At 41.3% G+C, this 12,020-nt stretch overlaps 1 protein-coding gene across 2 annotated transcripts in view; it reads left to right on the plus strand.

Annotated features, from left to right (window-relative positions):
* Positions 1-12,020, plus strand: part of LOC113172533 (laminin subunit alpha-3) — a 47,246-nt gene that overhangs the window by 4,563 nt on the left and 30,663 nt on the right. For both annotated transcript variants that reach the window (XM_026375538.1, XM_026375539.2), the window contains exons 3-10: positions 5,348-5,465; positions 6,585-6,703; positions 6,787-6,957; positions 7,678-7,778; positions 9,062-9,177; positions 9,929-10,047; positions 10,454-10,544; positions 11,496-11,627. In XM_026375538.1, coding sequence (XP_026231323.1) covers positions 5,348-5,465; positions 6,585-6,703; positions 6,787-6,957; positions 7,678-7,778; positions 9,062-9,177; positions 9,929-10,047; positions 10,454-10,544; positions 11,496-11,627 — 967 coding nt within the window. The remainder of the gene's footprint in view (positions 1-5,347; positions 5,466-6,584; positions 6,704-6,786; positions 6,958-7,677; positions 7,779-9,061; positions 9,178-9,928; positions 10,048-10,453; positions 10,545-11,495; positions 11,628-12,020) is intronic.

Genomic DNA, 12,020 nt, shown 5'->3' on the forward strand with positions numbered 1-12,020 from the left:
TGGCTTTAAATTGACTCTGATTGACTTCTGATTGCAGAACATCTTGTTGTTTATCTATGATTTATAGGTTTATTTGCCTAAAAGGCTATGATATACAGTTGGCTTGGGTATAGAGTATGGTTTACAGTTATGGTATATGGTTTCCACTTCATATTGAATGTCAGTAAGTGCAAAACCCTGGACTTTAAATGCTATAGTTGGAGGAGAGAACTGATCTGGTTCAGGTTAGTGCAGTGGCTTTGGCTCTGCTCACAGTTTTGCAATCATCAAGAGACAAAGCTTCCAAGAACCCAATTTTAGAGACATTCCCCTGGAACCTAATCCCCCTCTCTCAGGGGTCCACCACCCACCAAAGTTGGTTTAAATGTTTTATTTGCAGCCGTCGCCCCCTTTTGTGTTGAGTCCTCCTAGGCTGTATTGTGTGACATCTATTCTGCGCTCTCAGACTCTCACAAAGGTTTGGCTCTTTTTCGAACCTTGCTGAAAGTGACCTGGCTTTCTCTTTTCAGTGCATAAATGGAGAGGTGGTGTAATTTGGTGGTGAGAAAGTACTTAGACAGAAAACACGCACACAAACACACATGGCATTCCACTTTCCCCTGACATCAACCCCATTACTGAATAGACATTCAGATACAGCCAAGCATGATGCTTGCATGCATGCACGGATGATCTTGTGGGTACAAATTCACTGTGCATGGCTGCACTGCATCATTGTTGATGCATATGCTTGGTAACATAGATTTGCTCATACGGTGCTGCTGGCACAATTTGACCCTAGAGACGAGACTAACTGTGAGACAGGCTATGTTGACCATAGAGGTGATGTAAGTGCCTGTCTTTAGCTGAGCTGCCTGAGGCACCAGGCCAGCCAGGCAGATATTTACTACTCCACTAGCAGCCACCTTGTGCTAGTTAGCAGCAACTGTCTGGCTCGGTGAGTGCATCACAGGTGACTGTCGGACTGCAGTTCCTCCTAAATATGGAGCTCCATTGTGGAAACGTTTGTGGGGTTACTGTAGGATCTGCTCACCTTTTCAAGGCCATTGTCATCAGTTCAAACATTGAATGCTAATCGGTGGTCAGAGGTTTACTGACGTAGGCATTGATGCAATGGGACAAGTTGGAGAGCAAGAGTTTTCCTAGACCCATTTGAGAGGGCTGTTTCATAAATAGTAGAATATCCATCAGCCAGAGTCCAAAACAGCAACAGGTTGCATATAATGGAGTTAAGTCAATTCACAGCAACTATTGATCCAAATATTCACTCAGATAAACTGATAAACAATTCATATTGCACTCAGTTATTCTAGATTATTATTGATTGAGTATTGTCGTTTGTACTCAAAGTTCAAGATCACCGAGTTTCTTTGTCTTGCAGTCATTTGCAAAAAAAATTCGAGAGTGAGCCCAGAAATGTTGTTTATTAAAAAATGTCTACATGTGTAATTAATTTTACCTAATGTAAATGTACTAATCAAAAAAATAATGCATTTTATTAGTTTCAACTCTTCACCCAACTTTTAAATTATTTATTGTTGACAAATTATCAGTAGGTTATAATGTGGAAAATCACACAGAAAGCCCCTCCTGCACATTAGACTTTTACAATAAGAACAGTAGGAGTAGGAAACCTCTATTGAACATGCACATACTGTATGTTTTCTGCTGCAACAATTCTTTGTTACTATATTACTAATTCTGTCATGGAGACAGAAAAGTACACCAGACTGTCGCTCTCCCCTTTTACCGCCCACCTGTTGCAAACAGACAAACAGTTGTACATTACATTGTTTCAAACTGGAGGGCAACTGTTCCACCCCACCGGGCTGAGCATTGTGCTCTGTCTAGCAAGGTTGATTCACTCCAACAGAAGGAGATACCTCTGCTCCTTTGACGTGCATTCTTCTATTCTCACATCAGACACTCAACAGCTCGCTCAGATGGCTTCTATGTGTACATTTGGCTCTGCAGTAACCTTTGGCTGGAATTTGGGATTAGGATATTCAATATCTGCTACTTGACTGCACAAGCTGGAAATGTTCTTATTGATGTTAGATTGATAGTTTTCATCCTTGATCAACTTGATTAAGATTAGAGACAGTATTACATCAGTTATGTCCTGTGTTTACAAGTTTCATCTCCACGTGGTAGCATACAGAACTGAGGCAATGTTATAATATTGAAATGAAAAATTGTGAAATTCAAAACCAATTCATTTTACAGTACACTTCCTTAGATCAGCATAAAGAGATTATAATGAAGGAGATCCACGTGGCAGGTACAGCAATGAGAGAAACTGGCAAACGGTCACGCATTCAGGCTTTTTTCGAGGTCTACTTTTCTTTTTTTTTTTTGTGAGTGTGAAAAATGTTCAATGGCTCCGTTACATGAAATGCAAGCATGTGTGAAGCGAGGGCAGCACGCCTGTGTCGAGGCAGCAGTGCTACTGAAGGGTGCACATTTATCATCCCTGAGCAGTCACACACACTAACTAGGAATTAACTGTCAAGGGTCAATGATCTAGATTTAGAAGTATGTACACAGAAACACATTAAGCATAAATTGTTGATGGTCATTGAATTTAGCAATGCAGTGATTGTGTCGAGGTAGGTGTACACGTTGCAACACGTGTATAGAGAAGGAGAAAAATGTTAATATACTGTTGTTAAAAGGGTGCTTGGTCATGAGGGACATGTTTGGCTCTGTTGCCTTGCTGTGCTAATTAGAAGGCTGGAGGAAATCTGGATACTTCATACCTTGTGTATGTGAGAATATTATAAGGGGTCAAGGTTGGGAATCTGAGAAGGGGGTAGAAGGCGAAGAGGGTAGGTGTCAAACAGTCTAGACCTGTCGCAGCTCAACCCCTGACCTTTTTGACACCCACCCACAGCCTCCTACACTAAACCTCCTGGTATGACACTCCTGTCTAAAGGCTGGGAGGAGATGGCTCTGCTCAAGTGTTATTCCAAGTGCTTTTGCCACAAGCTCGTCAATCTGTTTAATGTCTTTCTACGCCGTCGGGGTCCACTGCTGCTGTGCTTAGCATGCCATCACGATAGTTCATGCTTCCTCCAAACAATACGTAGGAGCTGGCCATATTTCAAGAGTGTGTGTTTAGACTGGCACGGCATAGTTGGAGAGGAGACAGTCCTAAAATTAAGCAAAGCCATGCCAGGAGAGGCCTTGTATTGGGCCAAGATTGTCCTGTCTTTTTCTGACTGGGTTTGTTTCCAGATGATTCACTCTGTTACTGGCATCAAGTCAGGACTAGATAAAACAGTGGCATCAGGCGGCATGATCAGTCTTTTGGTATATTTTTATTTTTATATTGAATAGCAGAAAGAAGCACTGTAGTGATTGAAACACTGAACAATATGGGTGTTTTACTTGAGCTATATATCATTTTGGTGTCTGGCTGTAACAGAATTAGACAAAGGTTTTTTGGGGGGGATAATAAAAGCCACCGAGAAGGAGCATCTCTTGTAGTTGCCATCTTTTTCTGTATCCATGACAAGTGGTGCGCAAGATTTTCACTGCTGTGCGTCGCTGTCAGTGACAAGTTCCTGAAAGCAGTGGCAGGCTCGGCTTTGGGGACATTAGGAGGGAAGGGGAATGTGGCGCTATGTTTGGAATCTTTGATGCGTCCACATGCCAGCCAGCACGTCTCTAGCCACCCCGACCCTTTTTACCCTTCCCCCATCTCACCCTCCTGCCTCCCACCCTTAACGTCATCGCAGTCTGTGTGAACTAAACCTCCTCCTGGTCCCCAGCAGGACCAATGTATTGATAGGGGGCAGTGCCACTGCAAAAAGCCTGATTCTGTTTTTAGTACAGTGTCAGCCCAAGTTTTGTTTATGTGTACCTTTTTTCGTATCCTGTTTCATGTGGGTGGAAGTGTTCTCTGATTGATTTCAAGACACACCCCATTAAAGCTGAGATCAGAAGGAGGGGTTTTAAACTGTTGTATTTACTTAACAGACTGACTTTTGCTCAATGGAAACAGTGATTAAATGATGTTCTATTCAAAGAATAATCCTGATTTGCAAGCCAAAGTTTTGTTATTATGCTTTGCTGACGGTTTTTAGAGAACAAGGCCATCCCTCACTGACCTCTGAACTCTCTCACAATCCATCAACCCAAGAGCTACTTGAACTGCAGGCCTTTACTTCTCAGGGGTTGTGGGGAAGATCCCATCTAGATAATTGTGGATCCTTCTTGACACAGTCCATGGCTCCGCAGAAGAGGCTTTACCGTGCGTTACTTTTCCTTGATATGTTAGCATAGCTCCCTGCCTCATGCAAGGAGAGATGGAAACCTGAATGTTTTAAATGCCTTTTGGGGTTTTCATCAAGGTGCTGAGGGATGCTGGACATGTGCGGGCCTGCCCTCATCGTTCTCTAAGAGAACACTATAGAAATGTCTTTTTAAAAATATCTTATGTGCATGTTCCTTTCAAGACTTTAGGTGAGCAGGTACTGCAAGTTTAGCAAATATTCCCACAGTACTCTGTTTTTAAAACATGTAAAAGAACATGCACTGAAATTACACGGAGAGGAAACTAATGTTTCAGTCTCACAAAAACAAGATGGGGGCGGGGTGGTCAGGTGTAGATGAGGCCTTTTGTTGACACTGCAGGTGTCACATGCAGGTTTGTATCACAGGGTTTAAATTCCAAGCCATGTCAAATCCACGGCAGGCCATAACAAAGAGAGCTTTGACTATCACTAATTACCTTTTCATTGTACAATATTCAATCAAGCTGAAGTCACCCACTTTTGGGGCTTGATGAGGATGTTGATGAAATACAAAGAAAACATACTGCTCCGAGCACCACGAGCCTGACAGAAAGCCCAGTGTTGGCAGAAACATTGTTTGGCATCATTTTCTGCCCTTGTATGGCCTGTACTGTATTCTATATTCAGATGAAAGGTGGAGATAGAGTTCAGAGCACAGATGTGGGCTTAACTGATGTCTTTTCATTAACTAGGCTGCACCTGCGCCACTTTTATTGCTAATGTTGGTGAAATGTTTGCACTTTTATTTCACGGCTGAAGTTGAGTCCCAGGAATAAAAAAAAAAAAGCACAAAACAGGAAGTCTTGACCTTGAATTTGTGCATTTGCTAAATCCCCATTAAAGAGTTCTGTGATGTTCATACAGCCAAGCTGAAGCTGTGTCCAAGCTTTCACAAAAAAAGGAAATAAGAGTATTGTCAGCACTGCCGGCCAAGAATAGGCCTCATTTGAGGAGCAAGAAAAGCACAGGAAACTTCAGCATTTTGCCAAACTCCATTCAGCGTAGTGATTGCCTTTTGTTTAGCCTGCTCTTTGTGTTCTGCCTTCCAGCTCTTCCATGTGGCGTATGTTCTCATCAAGTTTGCTAATTCACCTCGTCCTGACCTATGGGTGTTGGAGCGCTCTGTGGACAACGGGAGAACCTTCAGCCCGTGGCAGTATTTTGCACGTAAGCTCCCATGTGGTAACTTGCAATGCTAGAAAAACAAAACACACATACTGAATCAAATGTGGAATAGGTATGTATAAGTATAAGTAAATTAAACACTGGAGTTGTTGTTGTTGTTGTTTACACATATAACCTCTCAATGCCAATGATTTGTAAGGAAATCTAATGAATAAGGAATGCTAATTAGTATTATTTAAGTTGCAATAGTTAATTAAACTGTCTTTATTGATATTGTTACCCACAATTGCAGTAGGGCTTATTCGAGGTAGACACTTTGACCGACTGTGCAGATGTTTGTTAACACAGGCTCAGCTACTGTGTGCCAGGAGTTCTGCATGTCACGGCTAAATGGAATGCGGCCATTGTTATTATTATTAATTACACATTTTCCTTTCCTGCCATGAAAACTTACGGTTTCTGCTGTGAAAAAGGCTCATTGCGAAGATGTATTATAATGTGTGACTGTGTGTAGACTGTTTTAAAGGGAGGTGTGAGTGTTTATTCCACATGAAATGGTAAAATAAAATGTTAATGTTACTGATAAATTTTGCAGTAGACAGGAGAAAGTAACAAGTGGTGAAATGCAATAAATGTGAATTGCCAGACATTTTAATGTCATTCTATTTCAAAACGATCTGAGCTAAATACCTGAAGACATGCTCTAGATTTGCCCAGTTGTGTGTTATATCTGAGTTAGTATGTGTAATATCTGGGAGGCACCACTGCACACAGATTGTTAAGAGATATAGCTGTGACTCATCAAATTTACTATCTAGTTTTTCTTTGTTAACATTCAGGCTCTTTTCCTGAAACTGCCCTTTACCAGCAACTCTCACATGTCATCCACTTAGCTCTAATGCATTGCTTAAGGCAATATTTGACATCAATATTGTCCAGTCTCCAAAAAAAAAAAAAAAAAAAAAGCAAAACAGTTTCCATTGTAAAAAATCCCACTTATTCACTTGTTTGATTTTTCTCTGGCAACTTTAAGTAAGCACTTGAATACAACTGACAACAATTAAGAACATTTGATAATATGGTTGTTATTACTTTAAAATTACAAAGAAATGGAAAAAAAGGAGCGAGACTTATAAAATGTTTTGTTTATTTTATTGGCAGATTCAAAGCGTGAATGCATTGAAAGGTTTGGAAAGCACCCCAATGCTCGTATATTACATGATGACGAGCAGGTCTGCACCACAGAGTACTCACGGATCGTGCCTTTGGACAATGGAGAGGTAAAATATCGCATTAAGTAGCGTATATTCCAAACCAGACGAGATACCCAAAACAACCTGTGACAGAAATGTGTCATGTTCAGATTGTGGTGTCTCTGGTCAACGGGCGGCCAGGCTCCAAAAACTTCACCTACTCACCGGTGCTGCGAGATTTCACAAAGGCCACCAACATCCGCCTACGCTTCCTCCGCACAAACACCCTGCTGGGGCACCTCATCTCCAAGGCACAGAGAGACCCCACTGTCACACGCAGGGTGAGGCGCACACTGTACAAACTCACACGAAGGTGTCAAGCTGGCAGCTCTTGTTTCCCCATTTGGGGGATCAAAATTTACTGCCCACGCCACCTACCCTCCAGCTTCCTTTTTGCTGACACAAACACATTGACCTGCTCTCTCCTGCTCACACATTCATCCTCTTCGAGGCCCAGTGCCAGATCTGTCTGTCCACTCATCGTGGTAATTCATTTGGCAGAGCTTGTCGAGCCTGGTTTGGACGGCTCTCGCAGACTGCAGGTGCAGAATATGGCACTTCTCCTTAAAGCGGGAGAGCATATGTTAATAAAAACCTGTAGTGTCAGTGAGGAGGCTAAAGCTTGTTTCTTTTTTTTTTATTTTCAAGTAGTGGTTCCTGGAGCATCGCTTTAGTGAAACTGTGAATTACATTTGCAAGTACATTTCTTGAAGACATCATGTCAGAAGTGTTTCGTGTCAAAAGCAACTGATTCATTCTTTTTTATTTGGCCTACTGATAATAAATCTAGATGTCAGCTGCTTTAATCTTTTTTTATTATGCACTGATTCATCTCATAAAACTAGCCCTAACTGATAGGTCATGGTTAAAGTTATGTGTGATTCACCTCTGTTGCCAAGCAAAGCCAGACATTTGTTCTGGTGTGGGTGATGTGGCCAAGTAGCTGATAACACAGTTTTTACTTTGATGGTGAGGATAACAATTTTGTTATTTGTTGGCAGTATTTTTATAGCATCAAGGACATCAGCATTGGTGGACGCTGCGTTTGTCATGGGCATGCACAGGTGTGCGGTGGGGTGCGTAGCCAAGTAAACCCAAATAGGTAAGAAATGCCATTCTTTTTGGAGCTACTGTACGGATGTTATTCTCAATAACAACTGAACAAGTTTTCATCACTCATTAATCTTCCAGAGCCGATTTTGTATGAGCATTTCCAAACTTAGCATTGAAGTACAACTTCAGCCACTAAATCAGTTTCATTTGCTTATTCATTAACAAAGCTGAAGTCTCTCCGTACAAAGGGATCCATTGTGTACAACAGTGTAGTGAGATGGTACAAAAACCACAGAGATCTTAGCAGATTTGTATTTTGTTTGAGTAATTACAATGACCTCATGTTTGCACATTGACATCATCATTGTGAAAGGAAGCTATTTTGATTATTTGCTATGATGTTGTAAAGAGGTTGCTAAGAGGAATGTATGAATGAATGAATGTATGTTGAGCAGCTAAACATAACATTTGAAAAGGTTTCATTGTGCTTGAAAGTTTGAATAACTTGAGGATGATTATTGAAATAAATATGTCTCAATTCACCTTGAAGCCACAAAGAATTATAACTTCTTCTTAGCGTATTGTTTGGGTTTCACAGCAACTAGCTTTAGTGTTTTGGTTCGGCCTCATCAGAGTTGATTCCAGCTGCTGCATGATACAGTTTTCAGTGAAAACAAAGCTCTCATACACTACTTACCCAGCACCAGATGGTAAACAGACCAAACTCTATCCAGCAGCTGGAGAGTCAGATATAGAAGGGTGACAAATTACTGGCATTGATTGTACGAGTGTCTAGAAGTCTACTGCAGGGATGGACCACTGTGGTGACTGTGAAGGCCATAGCATAGGATTGGTGCCATTTTCATACACATTAAGACCACTCACATCAGCACAGAGTTGTTTGATCATGGAAAAATAATGATCACTCTGCAACTCTGTATTAACTTAGATTCTTCCCTGCTCCAAATATGAGCACTGTATGAAAGTCGTTTAGATTATGTTTCCCTTTTTTCCACCTTGATCCAAAATCAACTGTATTGACTGAGCCTGCTCAGCATTTTTAGACGTACCACAAAACCTTTTTGGATGCTAACTGCCCAAATTGTACCAACGCAGATGTTTCCACATGCACCAATGTGGAAACATTTGCATTGATTATGTTTCTCTATTAATTTATTTGAGGTTTTCGTTCCATTTGTCACCTGTCTATATTTCTCGGAAGACTTGATTGAGGGCCAAATAACTCCCACTACTAGGTTTCAGGTGCCAGTGTGAAATACATATGAGAATCGGAGCATCACTAAATCCAGGTGTCTTATTTCCTGTCTTTAGGCTCCAGTGCGAGTGCCAGCACAACACCTGTGGCGAGTCATGTGACCGCTGCTGTCCAGGCTTTAACCACAAACCATGGCGCGCCGCAACTGTTGACAGCCCCAATGAGTGTCAGCGTAAGTCTGCATGTAACAGTGCTTCATTTGTATGTGTAAACAACACTTTGCTACCTAACATGCTGCTGGCTCCCTGAATTCCAACCCCTGTCAGTGAGTGGACTGAAGTGTCCTCTTGGCTCTGAGATTTAAGCCCCGTTGTGGATGCCCTGATATGGTATTGTGAAGGGCCTCGTGAAGAGATGAGATGACATTCCCCTCATGGTATGTGTGATGAAGAGCTCAGTGCACAACTAGCTCCAGGATAACTGCTTTTCATCTGCTTAGCCAGATAGTCAGCTGGCCAGCCAGGCCCGTGCCAGTCCACCAAACAGTTCCCCATGCTTGCTTATCAGGGAGCCATCCAGTCAGCCAGCAATGCCTGCAACAGCTGGAATCTAATTTCTTTGGAGTGTTGACAAGTTCCCTCTTCCTAAAATATGACCTTTTAGCTGTCTCAAAAGCAGGGAGAAAGATGAACAGGACTTGTAATCCAATCAGCGCTCATGCAGTAGAAATGCGCCCCAACCATTCATAAACATTAATGAGACGCTGGGGTGGCATACAGGAAGAGGATGTGCTGTCTTGTTTAATTTGGATTTTATAGTTTCTCTTAGTACTTAACCACTACACTTACAACTGCTCCTGGATGAATGAGTAGCTTAAGGTTCTTAAATACAGGCAGCGGAGTCGGAGATAATTTGCCTAGGCATATAGAATAATTCTGTGTGCTTGTGTGTCTCTGTTGCTGTCTCGGGGGTTTCCTCCTCAGCCTGCCAGTGTTTCTCCCATGCATTCGACTGTTTTTATGACCCTGAGGTGGAAAAAAGGGGAGCAAGTTTGGACACCTTCGGCAGGTATGATGGAGGAGGCGTGTGCATCGACTGCCAGGTATGAAATTTATATCAAGTCTAAACTGATTCCTGTGTGTGGTTGAAAGATTTCATATTGCCTGTTTTCATCTTGAGGCGCGATGTATGAACAATACATACTGCATCAATTAAACTGGTATATGAGGCCAAAACATCGTCATATCAAATACTTCACATATTAAGGTAAAGATTTACGGAGTGATAGAGTGACAAACCAAAAATTCCCCTTTGAGCAAGCACCATGTGACAGTGGAGAGGAAAAACTCCCTTGATATCAAAATGTTGTCAAAATCTTTTCAAATGTAGATGACATTCATAAGCAAATATAAGCAATAAACGAGAGATTCTGATTCTTTGCCACTACTTTCTGTTCGGTCCAGCTCAGTTCTTCATGAGTCATGCTTCACACATTTGTCTTTTTTTAGCACAACACTGCTGGAGTGAACTGTGAGCGATGCATTGAAGGCTTCTACAGACCTTATGGAGTACCTCCAGAGTCTCCCACTGGATGCATACGTGAGTCACTCAGTTTTTTCCCCATGATCTAGTTTAATACTGTGTGAATTTGTTTTTGTTTGCTATGTTAATAACATAATGTTATTGATGTCCTAAACTTGAGAGCTATTTCTGGCTCGTGTGTTTTTTTGCTTTTATTTTTGGAGGGTGTGGACTTTCTAAGTCTCCCATGAAAGATAAAATATTAAAATGAAAATGTCCAATGGCACTGCAAATGTAAATGTGTGTGTGAGATGTTGAATAGATGTTGTGCTATGTCAATCTACTACACCATTAAACACTATGTAGATATGAAAACCTAAATGGGAATCGAGATGACGTGCATTGTTTTTTCAGTTTGCTCTATTTCTTTTGGGTTAAACCTTCATTTGTCAAATTTGCAGGTGACAGCCTCAGATAGTTTGGGAACCAAATACCACGTGACCATATAGGCAGTTGATCTAGAGTATGTACGACTTACAAGTTGAGACAGACAAATGGCACCACTGCACAATCTACTGGCACCAGAGCTTGTAATATTGCTAAACTGAGCTCTACTCCTGTTTACATTACTTTAATGGCCCATGGCTGTTCCCTGCTGTATAAATAGCTGCCAGTTGTGTTTGGACATTAGAAAGTAGTGGATTTAAACTGGTTGCCCTGAGCCCTTTGAAAAGTAAACCTTAGGATCCACAAACTCAATTAAGTGAGCTTAGTAGCGGAAGTTGTTCATTTTAGCAAAAACAGACTCAGTAAAGGCTCAGTAATCATTATTTGTTCTTTAAATCTCACATTATCATATGATGAATGGATAAAAGCTTGCTGCACCTTTGACTGGCATTGGATTTTATGTTAGGTAAATATGTGCTTTGTCGATGTGCACGCATATGCATGCCTACACTTCCCTGTTAATATGTGTACATAAATATATATTGACACTAATGTTTCACACAAACATGTGACACCCACCAGCCTGCAGGTGTGATGAAAGAACAACATCTGGCTGTGAAATGGGATCTGGAAGATGTATCTGCAAGCCACAGTTTGCTGGACAGAACTGTCACCGCTGTGCTGAAGGATACTACAGCTACCCTCAGTGCATTCGTAAGTTTGAATTTGTTAATGCCGGATTTTGCAGATTGATAAATGAATGAGTTAATATCTAGATGAATGTGTTACTGTGATGATGATTGAGATATCATTCAGATGAACAAAATCCATCATTGCTGTGTGTGTGTGGCAAGTATTAACCTGTTGAAGCTTTAAAGAGATAATTATAGCAGATTTTGTAATAAAAGACAGAACACCTTGTTGTTAGATACAAGTATGTGTCTGTGCTTGGGAGCTCTGAATGTGGAGCTATACTGAGTCAGGAGAAACAGAACATGCTTAACTTCTGTCTGAATAAACAACAGGGGGCATTTATCCTAAAATTGACTCTAATTTAACGGAACTTATTGATTAAGCAAAAGCAAGAAAACCCCCAAAAAGGGAATT

The sequence above is a fragment of the Anabas testudineus genome, chromosome 17, assembly GCF_900324465.2.
Source record: "Anabas testudineus chromosome 17, fAnaTes1.2, whole genome shotgun sequence".
NCBI lineage: Eukaryota > Metazoa > Chordata > Actinopteri > Anabantiformes > Anabantidae > Anabas > Anabas testudineus.